Here is a 25,606-nt window from a genome sequence, read left to right on the forward strand (position 1 = left end):
CGACAACCAAAGTACTAAAGTATAATTCATTTTTCCTTTCTAATTGAAACATGGGAAATGTTCAAAAATCGAAATTGAAGAATGAAAAACAATCAAAAAAATTGAAAATTGAAGCTGAAAATCAATTTTCAAACAGAATCAAAAAACACAAAAACAATCAGTCTGACCCCATTTTTTATTTTGGCCATTCCAATTTATATAATTATTCATTTTGTATTGGAAAAATGCAAAATTAACATTGAAAAGTAAAATTCAAAGTTAAAAATACAAAATTGACCATTTTCCATATCTCAATTAGAAAGGAAAAATGAATTATACTTCAGTACCCCGATCTGCGACTAACGATTATTTTCATTCTCAATTAATCTGTTTATTATTTTATCGACTAATCGATTAGTCGTTTGGACAATAGAATGTCACGAAATGGTGAAAAATGTCGATCACTGTTTCCCCAAAGTCCAAGATGACATCCTCAAATGTCATCTTATGACCCAAAGATAATCAGTTTACTGTCATAGAAGACTAAAGAAACCAGAAAATAGATAAAAAAGATAATTTTAGTATTTTTCCGTAGAAATTAATCTTAACGATTAATCGATTATAAAAATAGATGTACAGAGCTTGAAAAGATGGAAGATGAGCAGTCTAAGCTCAAGGTTGAACTTTGGCTGGACATTGCATTCATGAATGGCTCTGTTCTTTCTGGGGGTTTTTTGGGGGGGGGAAGTGAGGTAGAGTACAGTCTGGGACTCGCAGAGCCAAGCCTACCTGGGGTGGGAGCGCACAAGCTGGGCACAGACAGCGTCGCGTCGCTGGTGTAGGCCGAACACAGATTGTCACTGGATGGAGAGGGTTTCAGGGGCTGGAGCAGAGAGCTGCTGCCTGAATCGGCTAACCCTCCTGGGGTTAACAGAGCCAGCTGGCCGGGGTAGATGGTGGGGACGCTCTGGGCGGATAAAGTGCTGCCTGGAGATGGCACAAGGCAGAGGCAAGAGAGGACAGGACAGGAAAGACAAGCCCCATAGAGGACAGGCACAGAGGACAGACATAGACACACCCAACCACCCAAACACAAACACAGACCCACATACCCACACACAGAGAAGACAGACAGGGAAAGCCGTCAGAAATCTTCAAGCTCCAAGCCTGCTCGAGAGTAAACCCACATGCATGTATAACCAAGCAGATGAACACGACACAGCACGACACAGACATGGTTTAACGTTAGGGTACATGTTTGATATTTTACTGTAGTGGACTCATTTTAGGATTCCTACATAATTACGGTATGGTAAGTATTTTGTACTGTGACCTAGATGGCTGTTTAGACACAAGGGCTTTTCACACTGGCATGCTCTTAGCCCGGGGCTATGTTAGCCATGGGGGGAGAACAGCGCTAAGATAGCCCTGGGCTAACTTAGCCCCTTTTCACACATAATTGTTAAGCAGGGTTAACCTAAAGCCAGGGCTATGTGATTCACACTGCAGTTCTACTCGCCCAGGGTTAATAGAGCCCAGGGCCATTCCCAGTGCTGTCAGATACAGTCTCTGGCCCCGTTTCACACGGGCAACTTTTAGCCCCGTGTTTAGACGGAAAGCCGAGGTTAACCCTGAAAAGTCGGGGCAAACCCTGTTCAAGAGCAGGGCCAGCTAGCCTGGGCTGAAGTCGGGGTTAGCCCACTTTCGAGTGGGCCAGGATTGTGCAAGTGTGAAAGCTTTCTTAACCTGGGGCTAACAGCCCCATGTCCTAGCCCCAGGCTAAGAGACTCACGTAACCCCGGCTAAGTGTAGTGTGAAAAGCCATATACAGGGTTAGGGTTGGTGTGAATGTACCTGGCTGTACTGGACTCTTGCTGCTGTGTGTGGAGCTGGTTTTGGAGGACTTGGAGGATTTGCTCTTGGTGGGTCTTCTCCTCCTGCCAGCCAAGGCCACTACTGGAGGGACAACTGTAGCCGGAGGAACCTGCACAGACAAAAAGGCTCAGTGGTTCCCGTACAGATACTGAACTAGGAACTGATTATTTCTGATCAAAAGTGAAACATACACATATTACATATAGTGTGCAAATAAGACGTTAAAGATACAATGTAAATGTCATGATATAATATTGTATTCTTAGGAAGAGTATAATTAAGCAATTGCTTTGGTGATGCTTAGGTCACAGTGCTAAGGTCAGGACATCACTGTCGTGTCAATAATCACAGTAAAGCACAAACCCTCAAGTGAAATATTGTGATTATACAACAGTTACCAATAAAATAAAAGATATAAACAAAATATATTCATAAGTTGTGGGGCAATTCGCTCTCAAAATAAAAACATCCTATATAAGAAATGTTTACTACTACTCCTACTACTACTTATTTTTAAAGTTAGTAGCACTGTGTGTCACCATCTGACCGCACAACTGATGATGATGCCAGAGTGTCTAGTAATCATCAACGCTGGATGGCGGAGTAATATTTTAGTGATGAGGCATTTTTTCATTCGGGTACTGTTATGGGTCATAGGTGTGCCATTATGCTGATTTGAGCACATTCTAAATGTTGCTACCTACTGTATTGTATAATCATCTTCTTAAACTGAATAAAACAATCCGCTTTGATGCTACTATGTGGCATTCCTTGACCTCGGGCACATGCTGTTGCAGTTACCTTTCCCAGCCTGGTGAAGAGACAGTCAATCTCCTCTTTCTGACGGCAGTGGAGGGCCTGGATCTCACGCGTGTGCCTGGTGGATGGAAAGAAAGAGGAGAAAGATGGGATGAAACTAGAAAGTAGAAAGTAGAAGAGAAAAAGCAGAGGAGAGAGAACAGCCTACTTCTCTCAGAAACCCTGAACATCCCTCTTCAAGGAGAGGAGAAAAACAAGAGGCGAAGAGGTACTGTAGAAAGAGGAGTAGTGAAGCAAAGTGGATGGGTAACCTTATTTTTGAAGAACAGGAAAGGTGAAGAAGGAGAAGAAAGAAGAGGAAGAAGCAGAAAATGAGAGCAGAACCTTTTTCTCTGACGCTGTTGACCTCCTTTAAGGAGTTGAAAAAGAGAATGAGGAGGAGATAGGAGAGGGAAAACAAAGGAAACAGATCTATAGATGCTTAACCTTAGTGAAGAGAGAAAAGAGGGAGAAGAAAGCCAGGCAAGGAGAACAGAACACAATCTCCAAGGCAGTTAACCTCATGAAAGGAGAAGTGAGGGAGAAGAAAAGAACAAGTACAGATCCTGTACAGGCCAACGGCACGTGTGTTGAATAGTGTGTGAATCAACATGGTGGAGAGGCAGAGATACTGCAGCCGAGTTTGCTACTTCAGAAACAAGCTAACTTCACTTGAAGAAGAATGTCTAGTTTTTAAACACTGTAATTGTAAAAACCGACTTTTCTCTGGGGGAGTGGGGGCGGGTGGCTGGATGGGAGAGAAGAAGGAAGAACAGGAGGAGAAAGCAGATGGAGGAGCAGATATTTTACACCAACCCTGAGGCTGGGTGGGGGGATTACTTCCTCATCTCCCTGCTGAAGGAGTAGAAGAGAGGAGGAGAAGGAAGGGCACTTACTTTTCTCTGAGGCGGTTGACTTCCCTTTTGAAGTCCTCGTCCTCGAACTCTGAGTCGTTGTCACTGCTGACGTAGGAGTTGTTGAAGGAGTTGTTGAGACTCGGTAGAGAGGCTTTATGAGTGGAGTCTGGATTCATGATGGGCTCGGGCCCACTGGGTCCGTTAGCAGCCTGGGCAGTGGGTGGCGGGCTCTGCCCAGCCGCCGAGCTCTGCTCCTGGGCACGGCTGACTGAGAATCTCCCCACTCTGGCCTCAGGGTTGGTGGTGACCTGGAATAAAATAACAAATCATTGGATGAATTAATGGATGGATAGAATGAGTGCCACAGGAAGGGAGGAAGGAAAGAAGGGGGGAGGTGGAGGAAGGGACAAAGAAGAAGAAGTGAGGCATGGGGCAGGAAGGGAGGGAGAAGGGAGAGAAGGAAGGACACATGAAAAGGTGAATAATATTAACAAATGGATGAAAAAAATGAAGATAACTGCATTCTAATTATAAATAACAGAAACAGTGAGCTCTGCCTATCAACGCAGGTTCAGATGTTTTCATTTGGTTTCACATTAATTGTACAGAGCACAGAGCCAAAATATCATCAAGGTCATCACGTCTTCATATATTTACTGTCCTTAAACTTAAACTTTTTACCAAATTGTGAATCTCTGAATTTGGAACAAATTGAAAACTTTGGATCTCCCTGCATCTTTACAGATATACATGATATAAGCTATTCAATGGGTGTATTTTAAGTTTGGGTAGTCAGATGGGAATGAAACCCCTATCGGGCTGTTAGTGCTACAGGAACGGAAACAGAAAATACCTGAAAGCGTCCGATGGTAGTGGTGGGCTTGGGGGAGGGGCAAGGGGAGGCGTGGTGGTACCCCCCCAGAGTTCTTTGGGGGAGAGGACAGGGCGGTCCATCCACCACGTCTCCACCTCTGTCTCCCCCTCCTCTCAGAGGAGATGAGGAGGCCTTGTGCAGCGTGTTCTCCGGGCTGGACAGACTGGACGAGGAAGAGGACGAGGATGAGGAGGATGAAGAGGAGGTGGAGGAGGACTCCGTGCAGGCGGGGCGATGGATAGCAGGCTCATCAGCAGCCAAGGAGACCTAATCAGAGGGAGGGGTGGAGGGAGACAGATGAAGGGAGAAAATGGAACAAAAGAGAGAGAAACATTTTACTTGGTTATTGCCATTGAACTCTTAACAGAATGTGGCCCGGATGTAAATTCCATGACTTTCCATAACTGTCGGACAGCATACATGACCAAACTGTATTCCTTCCTTTTAATACAATTCTCTAATGTTCCCTGTCTGGTATCAGATGCACTTCTCAAACTTCCATGACATTCCAGAAACTTTGTGACAAGTGGGAACTCTGGGTTTAAATGATCCAGAAAACAAACAATCTACGGAGGTTTGTCATTACAAACAAATGCAAATTCAGATGAGAAGTGTAAATATTACAAAGTGACTATGAAAACGTATTAAACTTTTCCAGTCCGGGACACAGTGAGAAATGTATTCTCTCACCCTTGTACTCAGGGCTGTGAAAGCGCACAGGTACTTGTGTATGTTTTATACTATAGTGTGAAGAAAAAGCTGATTGTTACCTGAAATCTACCCAGTTTGATTCCACCTGGAGGAGGAGAGGTCACCGTTTCCTCCTCGAGAGAGAAGGGAACTGAAAGACAGAAGCAGCTACATTAGACAGACATATACTGTAGATAGATAGATAGATAGATAGATTGATACACTAGATAGATAGATACAGTAGATAGAGTAGATAGATAGATAGATAGATAGATAGATAGATACATTAGATAGAGTAGATACAGTAGATAGAGTAGATAGAGTAGATAGATAGATAGATAGATAGATAGATAGATAGATAGATAGATAGATAGATAGATAGATTGATTCATACTTGGTTGTCCTGAAGGCATGCCAGTGTGAGAGGCCTGGGGATAAAATGGAGAGAAAAATAGGTCAGCAGGGCGGTCACTTTGTCAATGAATCTGTATACAGTATGTCAATATGAGCTACACTGTAACAGTCTAACACAGACATAAACGCATACATATATGCTCGCCATCTCTCACCAACACACACACACACACACACACACACACACACACACACACACACACACACACACACACACACACACACACACACACACACACACACACACAGTATTAGTCTGGTGTGTACGTGTATGTAATGTGTGTGTTTACCTGTGTGTGTGTGCTGACAGGAACAGTTTCAGGGCTCAGCGCTCTCCTCAGCTGGGCATCCAGGTCCTCTAGAGGCTGCTGGGACTGGAGGCAGACAAAGCGTGTTAGACATTATATATACATACGCGCTCACACACACAGACACAGAAACACACACACACACACACACACACACACACACACACACACACACACACACACACACACACACACAGACTTGCCAGTGTGTTTGAGCAGAAACACAAGTACAGAGCGCCCACAGACACATGCCTTGCTGTTGACATACAAAGGTCGGTTTCCACATACATCAATGTTTGCTAACACAGAAACACATTCATATGGTTTGAACTTGGCACTCATTTGGAGTCAGGTCTGTACTGTTATTGCCTGATGCAAACTAACACGATCAAACAAGTAAACATGAAGCAGACACCCTCAATGACAAGATGCATCAACTATCCAACTTTGATCAAAATTGGACCGGAGTTGCAGCAGTTATGGTCTTTCGAAGTTTAGCATAGCAATGAAAGCTATGCAACAGTACACATTATTAGTATAATGTAGTATGCTCTATGAGCTTTGACACAGAGTGAGTCAGATAGCGAGAGGAAAACAAATATCTTTGCCCGGGGCAGAAGTGTACCATCCAAAACCCATACTAGCACACTAGTGCACTTTTTATTCATTTTACATGCAACTCAGTTTGGTATAGGTATGTTAGAAGCCTGCTACTGCAGGTACCATGTATGCAGGTACACAATGGTATTGATACTGTGTACCATAACCATAGAAAAGTAGGCTGGATATGACTACAGTGCTGTACTCATGCAATAGAAAAACTGAGAACTGTTAAAAAGAGAGAAGAAAAAAACACCTGTATTAGACAGGGCCCAGGGAAGGATGGCAGGAGCTCTGAAGAAGGAGAACTGGCCTAAACCCAGAGACCCAGAGAGAGAGAGAGAGAGAGAGAGAGAGAGGAGAAAGAAAGAAGGAGAGGTAGAGGAAGTGATAGTGAGAGATAGACAGAGAGCAAAGCATGGTGTTCATTTAGGAAAATGTTAGAAATGTCCATGCCAGATGGGTTGATGTGAAGAAAGTTAGTAGAAATGGTTTGGAACACCTATTAAATAAGTGATAAACAAATTATCTGTGGCTTCTTAACCTCCATCAGCCTCTACTAATACTGTGGATGACCATTTATCAAATCAAGTCTTTGATCATTTTAATGTCAATATCACTGGTCTGCTCTGTGACAATAGATTGAAACTACTACTACTTGTGGTAGTACTAGATCTATAAATATAATATTGCTATCTGCCAAACTGCGTCACTCACCAGTTGTCTGGATAGGGGGGTTTTGGATGGAGTGGTCTGGCCATAGGATGAGGCAGGGATGACTGTGGAAATTAAAATGATAAAGTTTTATAACTGTCGAAAACATTGTTAGAAAAATAGCCACCCACCCACCCACCCACTCCTCCACATACCGGTCTGAACAGGGGTGGCGCTAGGTGTTCCAGTGCCCTGGATCGGGGCAACTGACCCCAGTGACCCCAACGCTAGGGTGGAGGGGGGCAGAGGAGAGCTGGCCGCTTGGCTGGAGCAGGGCGTGGCGACGGGAGTCGTGGAGGTAGAGGCGGGGCCAATTGGGGGCGAGGTACCCGCCACGGGGGTTCCTGAGGCCGGGTCAGCAGCTGAGAGGTCTCCCTGGGCAGAGGGCACCACTCCACCGACATCCATGAAGAGGGAACGCAGCTTCTTATCCAGGGTGTGGATGTCATCTGCTTTGCCCTGGGACTCAGTGGATGCCTCACACCTGATATTATTATTATTGACATTGTTGTGATTATGGGTTGTGGATTTAACATTTGTTGCTGGCATTAGAATACTAATAATTTAATTGACATATAATGATGAGAAAATACAGCATATTGAATTAACCATCTTAAATTTTAGTACTTAGTCGGCCTAGTGGGCAATGTATTGCCAGTATGTTTTCTGCCCAGTACACACAGATAGATAATTGCCTTTGGACTGGCACATTATGAGTAAATGAAAGACATCACATCTCACCTTGCATCACATTCCCCACAGTGGGTGTGGGTCTGCCCAGGCAGGGCTGCGGTCTGCGGCTGGGAGTGGACCAATGTTGGCTGCACCACAGGAGCACTGGTGGTCACAGGCTGGAGCCCCACAGAGGAGGAGGAAGAGGAGGGAGAGGAAGAGGAGGCAGGGGGCTGGGAGGAGGCAGAGGGAGCCACCTGCTGGCCTAGGGGGGCAGTAGTGGGGATGCCAGCGGAGGAGAGACAGGGAGGACTAGAGGAGGAGGGAGAGACGGAGGCTCCTTCACTCACCAGAGGGGTGGAGGAGGAGGGATGAGGAGTGGAGGTGATGGGGGGAAGCATGGTGGTGGGAGAGGGGGAGGTGATGGGAGGAAGCGTGGGGGTGGGAGAGGGGGAGGTGATACGGGGAAGCGTGGGGGTGGGAGAGGGGGAAGTGATGGGGGTTGCAGGGACGCTGGAGATGCTGGTCGGGGGCGAGGTGGAAGATACTGGTGCAGTGCTGACAACCGAAACTGCTGTTTGGGACTGTGGGAGGGGGCCCTGGGCCTGAGTGAAAGCCTGGGGCTGGATTTGTGCTTGCCCCTGGACTTGTGCCTGTCCCTGGGGTTGATACGCAGCCTGAACCCCTTGTTGTGTGGGTCCTTGTGACGGAAGGACGGGCTGATTCACCATAAGAGGAGGAGAGGAGGTGGACCCAGGAGGGGCGAGACAGAGAGAGGGCACAGAGGCAGAGGTGGAGGAGGGAGGGAGGGGAAGGGAGGCATCCGACGCTTGCTCCTGTGCCTGGGTTAGATTAGAAGAGACAAGGCCAGCGGTAGCATCCACCGCAGGAGTGGATCCATTGGTTCCACTGGACTGTGAAGGGACAGAGGCAGCTAAAGGCTGTAGAGAAGGCAGGGTGGAGTGGATGGAGGCTGGGGCGGTGCTGGGTCCCGGGTCGTACTGATTCTGGCTCTGTTTGAGCTGTGAGAAGGCTTGCTGCAAGCTGATTGCTCCGGCAGACTGGGATAAACCCAAACCCTGGACTGGGGTTTGAGATGGAGCTGAGACTGGAGCAGCTGGAAAAACAGAAACACTGTTTGAATCCACAAAGCCCATCCTCTGTCGTTGTCAGACAGTCCTGAGCCACAGAGTACCCACAAATACTTAAAAAAGATTTGTTTAATTTAGTGGTAAATCTAGATGGGTGAGCACTGCCGCATAGGACAATACAAGGACTGCCTGACACTTAAAACATAGTACGTAGAAATGCACAATACGACTCGGACCAGTCGGACTCCAAATGTGATGTTTTTTCCCCCCCAATATGTTTATTGTCATTTTTTCTTATACACAACATACAGTGACAATACAACTTTAAAGACCAGACGCCTTACAACTTACACGCACACGCACACGCACACACACACACACACACACACACACACACACACACACACACACACACACACACACACAATCAACCTGCACCAATTCAAACTAAATACTGATAAAACAACAAATCAAACACTTGCTCCACATTGCTCACACACTTTGATCACAAACTTTCAGGCAAGACCTCCGCCTCCATCTCTCATGAAACGCATGTATGGCTCCCAGAGCTGAGCAAAATCTTCCCCTTTGCCCTTAGCAATGTACGTTAGTCTTTCCAGGCCAATACATTCTGAAAGTTCCCGTTTCCACATTTTTAGTGATGGCGCATCCATATTCTTCCAGCAAAGTGCAATAGCTCTTCTGGCTTGAAGAAGTCCGAAGTCCAGTAGTTTAGTTTAGTTTGACATTAAGAGGAACTTCACTATCAAAGATCTTTGACAAACAATTTATGACACTCTTCCAGAAGTTTTGAATCTTTGAACATTCCCATAGACAATGAAGTAAAGTACCTTTCTCTTCCAAACACTTAGTACAGACATCAGGAATGTTAGCACACATGTGGTCAAGTTTGACCGGAGTTATGTACACCCTAATTAACCATTTATATTGAAGTAATTTAAACCTTGTGTTTATTGTTTGCTTTTGCGCTTTTAAACAAGCATCACACCAATCTTCCTTGTCAATGTCTTCTTGTATGTCTGTTTTCCAAGCATTTAATTTATCTAGTGATGATTCAGTGCTATATTCAACCAACATGCTGTAATACCTAGAAACATGGCCTTTCTCTTCTAAATTTGCGTGTGTCATCCCTTCAAGTGTTGATAAGGGTGGAATATACTTTATCTGTTCACATCTCAATGCCATGAAGCTTCTTAACTGTAAATATTTAAACAAATGCTTTTTAGGTATTTGGTATTTCTGACATAATTGATCAAAAGAAAGCAAAACTCCTTTTACATACAGATCTTAAATTTTCTGAATACCCTCCATCCAAATGTGATGTTGATAAAAGAGCTTATAAAGACAAAATATGACATCACATGTTTTTCTAATATCTTGATTGCATAATGGTTCAATTCCACGTGAGTCACAAGAACATGGCAACCTATGGCATCAATTTAAATAAACGTCACAGTGTTAATTCATTTGGACAGGAACATTTGGGGATTTTCCTCTAAAAGCATTATGGCTTAATCAAATAAGTGTGTCACTGAATGTGCATGTGTGTGATTGAATACACAGTGATTTAGTGGTGTGTGTGTGTGTGTGTGTGTGTGTGTGTGTGTGTGTGTGTGTGTGTGTGCATTCCTGTGCTATCGATATGAGCGACGACGACTACTATTGTTATATGGGAACCCATCAGAATTGGACCCATTTTGGATCTCAACCAATAGCTTAAGAATCTGTGCTTTACCCAACTGTATCAGAACCGTGGGGACAGGGCAGGTGTTAAAGGATCTCACAAACACACACATCCTTACCTGTATCGACAGCAGATGCTGGGACAGGAGAAGGACAGGTGTTAAAGAACGGTTCCTTCAGCCTGGCTTCAGGTACTGGGCTGACGATGAACCTACGACCCGCTGAATGGACCACTTGGGCCGTGGCACTGGGCGGGATGTCTGAGGAGAGAGGGAGACAACACAGCATTGTGATCTATCAATCCATTGGATCATTATGTGGGCAGAACAGACGATTCCCACTTTTTCAGGCTGGAAACCCCTACATTAATTTAAGTTGATCCAGATAGCAATGGTGTTTTAAGATACAGGTTTATACAGAAGTGAGAAACTACAGGTGAGGAAAAGCAGTGGAAGAAGGGAAACCTATGATAAGTTAATATTGCTTCTAATAATTACAAAATAAAAGTAAAATAACAGTTAAATGTAACTATTCTTCATTTAAGTGTCATTAAGGGCCACTGGAATTCAAAGACCATTATGTTGAGAAACAAAGTATCTTAAGCCATGTGCATATTTTGTTTTTACCTGGCATGGGGGTAGACAGAACAGGAATCTGCTGCTCCATGGTACCTGTCATCTATACACCAATCAGAGAGGACATGTTATGTTTCGGACGCAGTGGCGTGCCGTCCATTAGGCGAACTAGGCAAATGCTAAGGGCGCTTGAGCCGTTAGGGGCGCCAGAGAGGGTAAAAATTTTTTTTTTTTTTTTTTTACAAATACTTTTCATAATAATAGGCCTACTATTATTTTGCAATAGTAGACAAAAAATAAGCACAACAACGTCTTAAGTCTTTAAATAATAGTGAAATAATTTTTCTAATTCTGGCTTTCTGGCTGCCTGGGCTGCAGCCAGGCCCGTAGCTACCATTGAAGACACCGAGATCATGGCCTCGGTACACCCCCCCCCCCCCCCCCCAAAAAAGGAAAAATAGCCCCGGCCCCCAGATCTATTCATCTGTCATTGATGTTTTAATGTGACAGTTTTGATCAGAAATGCAACAATTTGCTTCCTCTCTGTGTGCTATAGAAGGAAGAAAGATAAGTCACAACATTCAGATTTTGCATTGAGGCTAGATTGGGGCTAGACTTTGGGGACAGTTCTATTGAAGTGAATGGGTAAGTAACTACCCTGTAAGTGATGTTTGTGTAGATGGGCCATTCTATTTAATTGAGCAGTATTCTGCCATGTGACCTGTATGCAGAATATAAATTATATTATATGGGGAGACATTTATTTTTTGTATCATTTTAAAGCAACAGCACAGTTAAAGAGGATATTAATCTAACATGATGTCTGTAGTTCTTTATAGATCTAGCCTCTTAATTTTGCTCTCAAAGTGCACCAGATTAAAGCATTTTACTTTAAAATGGACAAAATTTTCTGTCCGGGGGGGCACAGCCCCCCCAGGGCCCCCCGCGCCGCGTTAAAACGACCTCGGTATTCCTCAAAACCTGCCTACGGGCTTGGCTGCAGCACTTTCACCATGGTCCCTAATCCATACCACCCCACCCCCTGCGCGGCCGCGCCCCCTTCTACCTGCTCGGAGCTTTTTCCCAGAGTGGGGGAAGGGCGATTCTGAGCCTGCACTGCAGGCAGCAGTTTTAGCAGTGACATGACGTCAGTTTGTGTGACTGTATAAGTATTTGTGGTGGAATTAGCTGCGATATAATTTTTATTATATTTTCTTTGGGGGGGGGGGGGGGGGCACCAGCAAAAATCTTGCCTAGGGCACCAACTTGGTCAGGCACGCCACTGTTCGGACGAATGAGAATGGAATAGAACAGCAGCACAGAATTTTTCCTGCATAGAGGAATTTTTTGCCTTTTTACATCACCATTTTAGAGAATTTAAAAGTGAAAGAAACAGCTCACCCTAAAATCTCTCACCTGTACTTCTATTTACCCATCCAGATCGTTTTGTGTTAGTTGCCTGAGTTTTGGAGATATCAGCCGTAGAGATGTCTGCCTTCTCTGGAATACAATGGAACTGGATGGCCATTGGCTTGTGGTGCTCAAAGCGCCAAATAAATACATTTGAAAAACTCAACAGCAATGTCTCTGTCTAGAAATCATGACCTGGTTACTCAAAAGAATCCACAGACCTTGTTGTGAGCAGTTTCATGTAGGAACTGTTTTCTTTCGACCTAACTACACCCGCTAGCTGCTAGCTAGTTCCTACATGAAACTGCACAGCTAGAGCAGCAGCAGCTAGTAGTTTGGTCAAAAGAAAATAGTACATTGCTCATAACAAGGTATGTGGATTATCTTGAGTAACCTGGTCATGACTTCTGGACAGAGACATTGCTGTTGAGTTTTTCAAATGTTTTTTTTTGGTGCTTTGAGCAGTTCCATTGTATTGGAGAGAAGGCAGACATCTCTCGGGCCGATATCTCCAAAACTCAGGCAACTAACACAAAACAATCTAGATGGATAAATAGAATTAAGATGAGAGGAAAAATATGTACCGTATTTTAGATTTTAGGGTGAGCTGTTCCTTCAAAGTTCCACATTTTTACATTTACATTTACTGTTGTGTGTAGTCACCTTCCAGAGGCCCATTCTGAGCCAGGAAAAACACTGCAGCAATTCCAGAAGAAAGAATCAGTCTGCTGTGTATTTACCTGGCTCAGTCTGCTGTGTATTTACCTGGCTGTTGGTGTCTCTATCCAGGCCCTTCTCATCCGCGTTCTCTATCACCTCTCTGACCTGCTCGATGAAAGACTCCCTCTCGCTCTCCAGGATAAACTCACTCTCGACCTGGACACACACACACGCACACACACGCACGCACGCACGCACACACACACACACACGTACGCACACACACACACACACATACAGGCACGCAGGCAAGCATGCACACACACATGCATACACGGATCACAAGCTGTTTTTTTGCACATCTGGGTATGTGTATTTCTGAACATGTATGTGACAGAGAACAAGGCCAGGAGAGAGGAGGCTGTCAGAGAAAGAGTACATGAAGGAGAGAATAAAAAGAGACTGTGTGTGTGTGTGTGTATACCATGATCTGAGCTATCTCCTCTGGGTTGTCTCCGTCCAGATCGAACTTGAACGTCACCATCTTCCTGTTGTGAGTCTCCAGCTGACACTCTGCTACGCGGTCTCCTACGTTAGAGATCTACAGGCACGCAACACACACAAGTACGCACACAGAGAGAGACAGAGAGAGAGGGAGGGAGGGAGGGAGGGAGAGAGAGAGAGAGAGAGAGACAGACAGAGGAAGACAGGATGAGGAAGGGAGAGAGATTGTTATTGTTTTTTTGTGTGATCAAGTTTTTTCTGTTCCCCGCCTTTTCTCCCCAATTGTACTTGACCAATTCCGACTGCTGTCCTGGTCGTTGCTCCACCCCCTCTGTCGATCTGGGGAGAGTTGTAGACTAGCACATGCTTCCTCCAATACATGTATGTGCATTCACCAGCTGCTTCTTTTCACCTGACAGCGAGGCGTTTCCACTGGCAGGATGTAGCGCGTGGGAGGATCACGCTATTCTCCCCAGTTCCCCTCTCCCTGGAAAAGGCACCCCGACTGACCAGAGGAGGCACTAGTGCAGCGACCAGGGCTCATACCCCACCAGCTTCCCACCCGCAGACATGGCCAATTGTGTCTGCTACCGGGAATTGAATCTGACTCTCCTTGGTGGTAGGCGAGCGCTTTTACCTCTACACTACCCAGATGCCCGTTTGTTCACTTATTGTTGATTGTTCATTTCACGATAACAAAGACCACAGTGGATTTCTTTCTGGATAATGAACATCTCTGCATGTGCTCTTACATTGAGGACATTGAGCTTGGCCTTGCTGATCTTGTCGTGACGTGATCGACTTCGTACGGAGCGTCTCTGATGTCTCTTTGTGGAGCGGCCTTCATGGCGACCTCCTCCTCCTCCCTCATTCCCGTCACTCAGCCCTGACGCCTCAGAGTGGCCACTGAGATACAGAGGTGGAGGAGAAAGATCAGAAGAGAAGGGCAGGTGCAACATTAAAGGAGAAAGGCACACAAAGAATAAGGGCCCTATCGTCGCAAAGGCAGTAATTTTGCGTTAGCGCCCGTTTTGCGCTGGAATAGCGCTGCGCAAAGTCCTAATTGTTGGCGTGTCAGCCTGCTGCGCTTCGCGTCATCTCGGTGCAAACCTCCATACTGTAGGCGTGTTTATGCCCAAAACAGTATTCACAAGTGTCACATCACTCCCCTTAAAAGCCACAGCGTCACCACCATCAAGTCTGTGACAGCAGCTTCATTCTTGCTGAGTGCAACCACAGGGACAGAGTGAGAGAGAGAGAAAAGAGAGAGGGAGAGAGAGAGAGAGGAGAGAACGAGAGAGGGAGAGAATTGGAGGATGAACCAGTTCGAATTCGTAAGGAAAATTGATGCTGATGGAACAATCCATTTGAAACACACAAAAGGGCCGTTGCGCAGTTATGCAGTGAATATCCCCATGTCCCAAAGCGTGCGCTTACTGTAATTAGTCGTTTCGTTCATATAAGCTATAACATACACATTTAAAAATATTTGTTTCTTTAATAGGGTAGGGATGTGTGAGATTTAAATTATAGCCTATTTCAACAGCCTATATCAGAATTGTCCACTCGGGTTACGCTATTGTTGCATGGTGCAATTGCAGGGAGAGAGGTTACTGTATAGTGTCATGGAAAATTATTGATCAAATGCTTATTGATTGATTAGTTATTAGCTATGGCAATTCCATGCTGTATTTAGTGAACTGTGTTTTTCAGCAATGCAGAGGATTGCTGTTCTGTGAGAACAAGTATCTTGTTTTGGGGAAGTGTCTAGAGAACATGTGAGTTCCTGTGGGAACCTGTGTCTTGTTTTGGGAAGAACTGTGAGAATAGACACTTGTTATGTATTCCAGTGAACATCAGATTAGCTACATGGCTGAATGGAAAGAACTGCCCTCCACGGTGGGGGGGCGGGCAACATTGGTTTTAGTATATGAACTGTTGTAAACAATGATGCGGGGCTCTTGTATCGTCAAATGTAGATGAGAGGAGACCTCCGTGCACGGAGAGATGATTGTGGAAATAAAAAACCTCCTATGAACATTTAAAACGGATATCTAATTATTGATGAATCAGCAGAGCATTGCAGTGGATTTTTCCTCCACAACTTGGGGGCTCGTCTACGGGATCTCACGACTGGGATGCGGACCTCTGGCATGTCGACTGGTGATAACCTCCTGTCAAAGTTGGACCTGAAAGCTCGATTAATGCTAAGAGAGCAGGAGTCGACATGCGGAGGAATGTAGCCCAGCGCTGTGATCTGCGGAACCTGGTGAGGCAAATACACACTGAATGCAATGTTGATTGATCAATTTTATGTCAAATTGAGTAGCTGTGAAATTTAGAATAATGTTATACAAATTGGTTCTAAAAATAGACAATTGTAACTACTGTTAAAAGCTGCAGGTCTGGGGGATTGTGTAGTGGAGAACGGATGTAACTTCTGCCTGGGCAATTCTTTGCCTTTGAGGGGAGTGCGGGGTCCTGGGGATGCTCGCGTGAGATAATATTAGATAAAACGAAAGTTACGTATGTAACTACGGTTCTATGAATCCCGAATGACCGCCAGAGGCGGTGCTTAAGCACTGAATATTCCCCTTCGCGCATGCGCAGTTCGAGTATTGTATACCAACAATGTCACCTGTGACCCCCTGGATGACCGGACAGAGGTTATATCTTCCGGTGTCATCAGGGATCATTTCCTACAGAAACTTCTCGCGAGCACACGAGGATTCTGAGTGACAGAGCGCTCTGGCGGTCATTCGGGATTCATAGAACCGTAGTTACATACGTAACTTTCGTTCTATTTCATCCCTGCTGACCGCCAGAGGCGGTGCTTAAGCACTGAATGACTTATACCAGCAAAGTCACGAGGAATCCTGAGTACCCACCTCAATGAGTATAATCAGAGGATTCTGGCACCAGGACCACGCCCAGTGGATGGGGAGTGGCAACATTCACCCGGTAGAACCTGGAGAAAGTGTCTGGTGACGCCCATGAGGCAGCAGCACATATGTCCCCCAGGGATACCCCTCTCAGGGTAGCCCATGATGTGGAGACACTCCTGGTAGAATGGCCCCTCACGCCGGATGGCAGGAGGCGGTTACTCGCCCCATAGGCATAGCTGATAGCGTCCACAATCCAGTGGGACAGACGCTGTTTGGAGAGAGCGCAACCTTTGTTAGGGCCACCATAACAGAGGAAGAGCTGTTCTGACTGTCGAATGCACATGGTAGCTGTAATATAGGCTCTTAGGGCCCGCACTGGGCACAGCAGTTCCCGCTTGTCCCCCCTCTCTCCTGGTGGGGGGTCAAATCGTGCAAGCCGTATTGGCTGGTTGAGGTGTGAGTGCGACAGCACCTTAGGGAGGAATGCTGTGTTTGGCCACAGAGTGACCCCCGAGCCATCTGAGTTCCACCTCAGACATGAGACACTGACAGACAGGGCGTGCAGCTCACTGACACGCTTTGCTGAGGTAATGGCCAGGAGGAATGCAGTCTTGCATGACACCCACTTTAGCTCCGCCTGTGCCATGGGCTCAAAGGGAGGCCTGCATAGAGCATCCAGCACCAGGGGAAGATCCCATGCTGGGATTCTCGGGGCTCTTGGAGGATGCAACCTCTGAGCCCCCTTCAGGAAGAGGGACACCAGACTGTGGCTCCCCACTGTGCCATTGTCGACTCTGGCATGTCGACACGATATTGCCGCTACGTACACTTTCAGAGTAGCAGGAGCCCGGCCTTTGTCCAGGAGGGACTGCAGGAACTCAAGGACAGTAGGCACAGAACAATGTACTGGGTCCTCGCTCCGACCCATACACCAGTTGTAAAATAGCTTCCATCTGTTGTCGTACTGCAGACGAGTGGATGGCGCCCTTGCATTCATTATAGTATGCCTGACAGGGTCTACACAGCTGCTGAGTAGTGGTTCGGGCCCTCCAGCAGCCAAACGCACAGCTGGAGGCGTTGGGGATTGGGATGCTAGATCTGACCTTCCAGTTGGGACAGGAGATCTCTCCTGTCGGGGAGGCGCCATGGAGCGCTGCGACAGAGTCTGTGCAGCAAAGGGAACCATGTCCTCCCTGGCCAGAAGGGGGCCACCAACAGAATCCTGTGGCCCTCCTGAAGAACTCTCTGAAGTACTAGCCGAATCAGAGGAAGTGGTGGGAAGGCATATAGAAGACCCTCTGGCCAAGGATGAGCCAGTGCATCCTGGCCCAGAGGGCTGGTTGTCTCCGCTAAGGAGAACCATAGAGGGCAGTGAGTCGACACCTCTGAGGCGATGAGGTCCACCTCTGCTCTGCCGAAGCGGCTCCAGACTGTGTGCACCACCTCTGGGTTGAGGCACCACTCCCCCGATGGAGGCTTTTGACGGGAGAGGAAGTCTGCCAAGTGGTTCTGCTCTCCCGGTAGATATATTGCCCGTAGGCTGATCAGGCGGGGGGCCGCCCATGTCAGGAGGTCCCTTGACACTTGCAGCAGCCGTGCCGACTTGGTTCCCCCCTGATGGTTTATATGATAGACGGTCGAGGTGTTGTCTGACCGAATGAGGACGTGCCTGCCCCTCAGGTATGGCAGGAAGTTCTTGAGAGCTAGGTGCACTGCTCGCAGCTCCAGCACATTGATGTGTCCGGCGCGGTCTTCCCCAGACCACTGCCCGCGAGCCGTCCTGCTCTGCCACACTGCACCCCATCCTGCGGGGCAGGCATCTGTGGTGACAGTCTCCCTGCGGGACGGGATGGAGCCCATAGGGACCCCCCTTGCCATATAGGCCCCGTCCCTCCACGGGGCTAGGGCGAGGAGACACTGCTGTGCCACTCTGACCTTTCTGTGTCTGTGCCGCTTGGCGTCCAAGCGGAAGCCGTTCAGCCACCTCTGCAGGGGGCGCAGCGACAGCAAGCCCAGCGGAACAACAGCTGCGATGGATGTCAGTTTGCCCAAGAGCCGAAGAAACGTGACGTAGGGCAACAGTCTTCCCCTTTGGAACAAGGGAAGAAGGCGTAGGATATCGTCCACACGGTGTGGGGACGGACAGGCTGTCATAGTAACAGTGTTTAACGCTAGCCCAATGAAGGTTGTGGTCTGAGATGGTTCTAGACAACTCTTTTCCATATTTACCTTGAGTCCTAGGTGGGACACGTGGGACAGGAGGCACCCTGTATCTTGGGCCACTTGAGCTCGGGATGGTGCGCAGACCAGCCAGTCGTCTAGGTACGGAAGGACCTTCATGCCCTGAGACTGCAGAGGTGCAAGCGCCGCTGCCACACATCTCGTGAACACCCGTGGGGAGAGAGAGAGCCCGAATGGCAGCACCCTGAACTGCCAGTGGTGGCCTCGATAGGCAAAGCGCAGAAACTGCCGGTGTTGATGGGCAATGGGGACATGAAAATAAGCGTCTTTCAGGTCTATGGATGTGAACCACTCTCCACGGGCTACAGTTCGCAGAACGTCTGCCGTGGTCAACATATGGAAGGGCATGACCTTCATGAACTTGTTGAGTTCCCTCAGGTCCAAGACTGGACGAAATCCGCCAGTCTTTTTCGGCACGAGGAAGTATGTCGAGTAGAACCCCCTGGGGTGCGACAGAGGGTCTACAGCCTCGATGGCACCCTTGGCCAGGAGGGCAGCCAACTCCTGGTCTAAGGCTATGGCTTTCACCGGGTCGTGTATGATGGTAATTTTGACCCGGCTGGATGTTGGGGGCCGGCGTCGGAATTGAAGCTTGTACCCGTGGGTTAAGGTGGCAACCACCCACGGGTCTGAAGCATGAGCAGCCCAGTACCTGAGCTGCTGATGGAAAAAATATCCGACAGCCGGCCGCGCGGCTTCAATGTCCGCCCCGCCGGCCCCTAGGGGCCCTGAAGGGGGGACGGACAGGATCCGGGGCCCGAGGCCGATTGGAGGGCCGAAAGTCACGGCCCCGCCTCTGCGTGTACTGCTGAGGTTCACGACGGCTACTGATGTGCTCTGGTGGTGGAAAGCGGGCTCGGGGAGCAGCCGAGGGGCCCCTGGGCCTGGTGGGCGGAGGCATACGGCGAAGACCTGCCAGTTGCTGTCTGGTCTGCCCAGCCTGGATGGTTCGTTCCAGCGCTTCCTGTGCCGCTGACCCGAACATCTCTCCTGGCTCCACTGGGAGGCTACGGAGAGTCCTCCTCGACGCCTCAGTCAAATTAGACTGTGAAAGCCAGACTTGGCGACGAGTTTGGACCAGGATGGACATCATTCGTCCAATTTCCCTGGACATAAGGCCGAACGCCTCCAGTGACGCATCACAGAAGGCCACGGAGTCAGCATTCACATTGCCCTCCTGTAGTGAAGCAGAGAGGGCGAGCATGAGGTGTGACAGGGAGTTGCCTATACGACCGGCCCGAGCTCCCGCACCATAAGCCCTTGTGAGAAGGTCGTCAGTCATCCGACACTGGGGTCGGGGGCACCTAGCATCCCTTCGCAGAGCCTCATCGGGGGAAACAATGAGGGATGCGATGGCAGGCTCCATAGCTGGCATGTGATCCAGGCCAACTCTTGCCGTGTCGTGCATGGCTGCCAGGGTTCGACCATCAGCAGAGAGACGGGAGCAAGCTCCCGTGTCCCTCCAACAGGCCTGCAACTCCCTTATGTAGTCCACTGAGTGAGGGACCTCAAAGGCAGTGGAGGCTGGCCTGCGCCTGAAGAAGGCGCTTGCGGGAGCCGATTCCGCCTGCTGCGGTATCTCCATGCGTAGGTGATCTAGCGCCCTGCGCATGACCGTACGCATGGGGCGGTCCTCCGTCTCAGTCAGCGAACTGTGAGCGGAGGAATGGGAGCCCGGCCCTGAGGCCCGGGAGACCCCATCCAATGAGTCTTCCCCATAATCATGAAAGTGAGTCGCAGAAGCTGCCAGGGAGAGTGTATCCTCCTCTGGGGCAAGCACCGGCATTGGAGGAGTGGGCACCTCAGCCTCCTCTGAGAGGACACCAGGCTGCTGAGCCATGAGCATGGACCTCATCTGGGCCAGCTCAGCGGACAGCTGAGCCACCTTTGATGACAGCCCACTGCGGTCAGACTTCGTCTTTTTCTTGGAGGGTCCAACCGCAGCGGCCTCAGCCAGACGCCTAGAGCTCCTACGTTGGAGCGGAGACACTTGGCCCGATGGGGGGATGTCACCTTCGCCCATTGGGTGTTCCAGCTCTGCCAGTCTGACAGCCCTAACTGCCCTAGGCATGTAGCTGCAGTTCATGCATGGATTGTCCGACAGTGCCTCCCTCAGGTGCACAGGACCAAGGCACGCGGGGCAGAGATCATGGCCATCCTCTGGCTGCAGAGGGGCCTCACAGGATGTGCAATAATGTGCATTATCCATCATGGTGGCACCAGTTAGGAACACCGCCACACCGGCTAATGCACACCCTTTACAGTTAGCCCAGCGCGCGGACGCCACTGGTCCCTACTGTAGATGCTGTATGCTGGGGGGAGGGAGCGCGTACGCTGCCTATACCAGCAGGCAGCAGAGGCTTACTCACACAGTAGCCTATATATATATACACACAATGTAATTAATTAATATATATCTTAATTAATATTACTGTCACTAGCAGTGGTTAGCCAAACAAAACATCTAAACTCATCCAAAATGAAAACACTACTCACAGCGCTGACGCTATAACGTTAGTGAACAGAATGAGACCATATACTGGGGGAAGGGAGCGCGTACGCTGCCTACCCCAGCAGAGGCTATTTCTTTTTTTTCTTTTTTTTTTTTCTTTTAACCACTCTTACAACGAAAAAACTCTAATCATAGAGCTGAAGCTATAACGTTAATGAACAAAATGAGGCCATATGCTGGGAAGAGGGAGCGCGCACGCAGCCTTCCCCAACAGAGGTTATTCAAGTTACATGACAATAACGATAACTAATAACAACCGGGAAGCGCTAACGCAACCCCCACACTTGTAATGCCGGGAGGAGGCTGCGCAACGCAACACTCACCGGCAAGTCTGCAGCAGTAGGTATCGTTGAAGATACAGCTTTGCAAACAATTATGAAGTCACCTCACCTTGTCCGGAGAGGGAAGTGGAAAACACTGCCTTACCGGCGAAAGAACGCCGCAGCGTCCACCTGAACAAAAAATAACTCCTCTCATACGAGGAAGATATTTCCGTCGCAGCTCCTGGAGGGCGAACGTTCGCTGCTCCGACCAACAACGGCCGCGGAACTACTAGCAACGGATTTAACGTTTTAATATGAAGTATCTCGGTAATGCTTTCAAAAGCACTCTGCGCGCGAGAAGTTGAAAAGGAAATGATCCCTGATGACACCGGAAGATATAACCTCTGTCCGGTCATCCAGGGGGTCACAGGTGACATTGTTGGTATACAATACTCGAACTGCGCATGCGCGAAGGGGAATATTCAGTGCTTAAGCACCGCCTCTGGCGGTCAGCAGGGATGAAATAGAACTCACTATCGCCGTTTCGGATATACTCACCGCCGAGAGGGTGAGGCGTTGCGTTAGGAAAACGGATGTAACTTCTGCCTGGGAAATCTTTTGCCTTTGAGGGGAGTGCGATGTGTCCTGGGGATGCTCGCGTGCGATAATATTAGATAAAACTCACTATTGCCGTAGCTTAGAGCGCACGCGTAAGGGAGCTTACTAGAGCCGACTCGTTTTTGAGCAAGATTTAGAGAAAAAAATCGGCCTGTTTGTCGACGGACAAACAGTAAGGCGCGGGTTGAAAGGTATTACTTTAGCGTCTAAAACTGCAGTATAAAGTGGAAAAAAAAACACATACCCAGACCTGAGCGTTGCGAAAGGAGGTATAAATTATATGTAGTTATAATAAAAGGGATACAATTACAAATTCAAAGCATTGGGAAAATTCTTACCATTCATTTGCAAAAAGAGAAAAAAAGAAAAGTTGTTTTCAAAAGGTCTCTTTCCTTTGAACAAAAAAAAAAAAAAAAAAAAAAAGGGGAGAGTGTGGGTGAAACTGAGCAGTGAGGCTCATTGAGGAAGAAAAAAAAAATGAGAAAAATGAATGGGAAATGAATGGGAAATGACTGAGATATGAATGAGAAATTTCTGAATGAGAAAAATGAGAGGAAGAAAAATCACAAACTAAACTTTTTGTTTTGGGACTCAAGCGTTAAACACGGGCTAAACGTTCAAATTAAACTTTTTCTTTTGGGGCTTAAACGTTCACATGTGTGTAGATAAGCCGGCCGGCAGGGGACAAACAGGGTTGTTTATTTTGTAATGTGGATCCACAGTGTGTTTTATTTTAATCCATACCTGCCTACAAAAGAGGGATTGGTTGTTATTTTGTTTTTATTGGTAATATCATAAGGTATTGGTTTTGATTTCGCACACACAAACAAAACCACAGTTGTTTAGAGAAAGCTCATGAGGAGCTATGGGTTTGTATTTGCAGAGGTCGAAATACACACCAGGAAAGCACATTTGTCTCAAGCAGACCTACACGCCACATTTAGAGGGAAATATAGACTGTATAAAAGTTATGGTCTAGGTGGTTTTGAAGAACCACAGAAAACAAGAGCAACACATTTTTTATAAGGGGGAAAAGAAAGTATGTCTGCCAGAAGCAATACATACATACCATACATACATACACTTTCAATTATCATGTGAGGAGTTTAATCTTTCGCTAGTGTCTCTTAATGTGTCTTAAAAGGTCTCAACCTGGAAATTGACCCGTGCCTCACCACCATCATGTAGCAGACTGAGAGTCAGCGCCAGGCTCAATTACACTGAAGACCGCCAGCGGTCCAGGCTCCAGCGGAGACCATCAGCACTCCGGGCAGGCTACAGCCAGGGAACCGGCAGCAGCATCCGTACCGCAGCCACCAGCCCTGAACACCGCAGCTAGCGGCCAGCAATGGGAGAGAGTAAAATCTCTCCCTCCCGTGTAAGTGTTTCACCACACCGGTGTAAACGGGCTACAGAAATGCAATATGAGTGGTTTGCTTGCTGTAAAAGAATATATGACTGCCGTGGAGTTTTCGATTCATAGGCTTGGCCCGGAGGTTGACGCCACCTGGACAGTAACAGCGGAGAGGACTCAACGAAGCGAATCAAGACGGAGCGGAGAGGGTGTGAGGCGCTGGTCAATAGCAGGCGAGAGACTGACACGGCCGGAGACGCAAGCCAGTTGAGGGTGGAGGGTTCACAGCAGAACTTCCTCCAAAGACACCAATTATGAGCAGATAAGTAATGACACACTTGAACATTTGCATGTTACAGCTGTTTGACAAACCATTGTTTTAGTAAGAGAATCACACACTGCATACATTATGTACATGCAATGCACACAGAGCAAAAGTACTTTTATGCATTAGTACAGTATTGTTTAATAGAAGTTATGTTTTTTTTTAGGAAAAGTGAGTGTTTAGCCTGGAAAACCCTTATTGCCAAGCGAAAAGGTAAATGTTTGTGAACACACTGAGATTTCTCTCCCCCCCCCCCGCTTCTCGGCCTGAAGCCTTGAAGCGGTGCAGCACCCTCCAGATAACCACAGTGCATAGCGCACACACATTTCCCAAGAGGACTGAGAGAGGCAGAGACAAGTTAAAGGGTGTCTCTCTCTAAAAAATAAGTATATAGAAAAACTGCTAAATTAATTGACACATGCGTTATATAACGCATCTGTCAAAGGGGGTAAGCAGCTTTTGTTTTTGTGTCTGTTTTTTGTTTTGTTTTTAAGTTTTTGTTGTTGTTGTGTATGTGTTTGTGTGCCTGTGTGACTGAGACAATCAGATGGACAAGCAGATTGGACAATCACCATGGGACAATCGGATCTCCAATGCCAGATGCTGAGATCCAGCCTCCCACATTCTCCGCCAGCGCAATTAGCTTAGTCTCTGCATACACACACACACATGCGAAAGTTTGAGGACAGACCGGATGAATGGCGAAGGACAGACAGCGTGGTGCACTCGGGCGAGTGCATCCTTCGTGACAGTTTCCCCCTGGCGAGTGGGATGCTGAGAGTCGTACTTGGTGTGGTTTGTGTAAAAACTGTGATCATGTGTATTAAAAAGCGTTTTGGAACCACAGGAGACAGGGGAAGTGTGAACACAGTGTGAATGAGTGATGCTTGAAACGGTGAAAGGTGTGTGATCATTGAAGGGAATGTTATTGTACACCAGTTAGACAGGAGACAGGGGACTCCAGTGTGACTAGAGAGCGGAGAGGAGGACAAAGACTTGAGACATGACTTGGACTTGTAAGATGACTTGTGAGCTGATAGGTTGCGGGTTTGTTTCCCGGCTTTTGAGCAGAGTACATGCCAAAGTCGACTTGGGATGTATGTCTGCCGGATGCTTGGAAGGGAACCCAAAACAAAGAGGTTAATCTGACTAATGTACTCTGTAGGTTGTGTAAATTGTGTATTAAGCAGGGTTGGGGGTAATTAATCAAATTGTGTGTTAAATGAATATAAACATATTCTAAAGTACCAAGTAGGGCTTAATTTGAATGTTTTTATATGAAATGTGAATAGCGGCTTGCTGATATGAGTGGATAGTGGAGGACGAAGTGGGAGGCGGGCCAAAACGATTTAGTGGAGGGGCCGCCTCTGACTTCGATTACCAGGATCCAACACCAGTGAACAGGAGCCAATTATCAGAAATGTGTAAACTGTGTGTTTTTTTTTTTTTTTACACTTTAGTTTTTATTGAGTTTCGTTTTCTGAACAAGTATACAAATACAGGACAAGACTTATACAAAAAGGACATACATAATTATAAGAAAAAGAAAATGACTAAGAAAAAAAATAATAATACTGTTTGGGTGCTACTTTCATTTTTTCCTTTTCTTCCAGTGAGTCCGTCAATCGCCAGCTTGTTTTATCAGTTATCTTCGTCGCTGTTTTGTGATTTGAATATTGTCCA

The 25,606-nt window shown here is 47.3% G+C and overlaps 1 protein-coding gene across 1 annotated transcript in view; it reads right to left on the reverse strand.

Annotated features, from left to right (window-relative positions):
- wnk1b (WNK lysine deficient protein kinase 1b) overlaps window positions 1-25,606 on the reverse strand; it is a gene marked incomplete at its 5' end in the record, with an annotated part of 328,259 nt that overhangs the window by 29,643 nt on the left and 273,010 nt on the right. The window contains 17 exons of the mRNA XM_083662628.1: window positions 769-966; window positions 1,834-1,963; window positions 2,656-2,731; window positions 3,549-3,817; window positions 4,363-4,650; window positions 5,154-5,224; window positions 5,468-5,501; window positions 5,778-5,861; window positions 6,652-6,708; window positions 7,113-7,174; window positions 7,265-7,593; window positions 7,851-8,883; window positions 10,696-10,836; window positions 11,203-11,254; window positions 13,327-13,437; window positions 13,706-13,822; window positions 14,478-14,631. Of these exons, the coding sequence (XP_083518754.1) occupies window positions 769-966; window positions 1,834-1,963; window positions 2,656-2,731; window positions 3,549-3,817; window positions 4,363-4,650; window positions 5,154-5,224; window positions 5,468-5,501; window positions 5,778-5,861; window positions 6,652-6,708; window positions 7,113-7,174; window positions 7,265-7,593; window positions 7,851-8,883; window positions 10,696-10,836; window positions 11,203-11,254; window positions 13,327-13,437; window positions 13,706-13,822; window positions 14,478-14,631 (3,206 nt within the window). The remainder of the gene's footprint in view (window positions 1-768; window positions 967-1,833; window positions 1,964-2,655; window positions 2,732-3,548; window positions 3,818-4,362; window positions 4,651-5,153; window positions 5,225-5,467; window positions 5,502-5,777; window positions 5,862-6,651; window positions 6,709-7,112; window positions 7,175-7,264; window positions 7,594-7,850; window positions 8,884-10,695; window positions 10,837-11,202; window positions 11,255-13,326; window positions 13,438-13,705; window positions 13,823-14,477; window positions 14,632-25,606) is intronic.

Source organism: Poromitra crassiceps (genome assembly GCF_964638095.1).
Source record: "Poromitra crassiceps genome assembly, chromosome: 2".
NCBI classification, from domain to species: Eukaryota; Metazoa; Chordata; class Actinopteri; order Beryciformes; family Melamphaidae; genus Poromitra; species Poromitra crassiceps.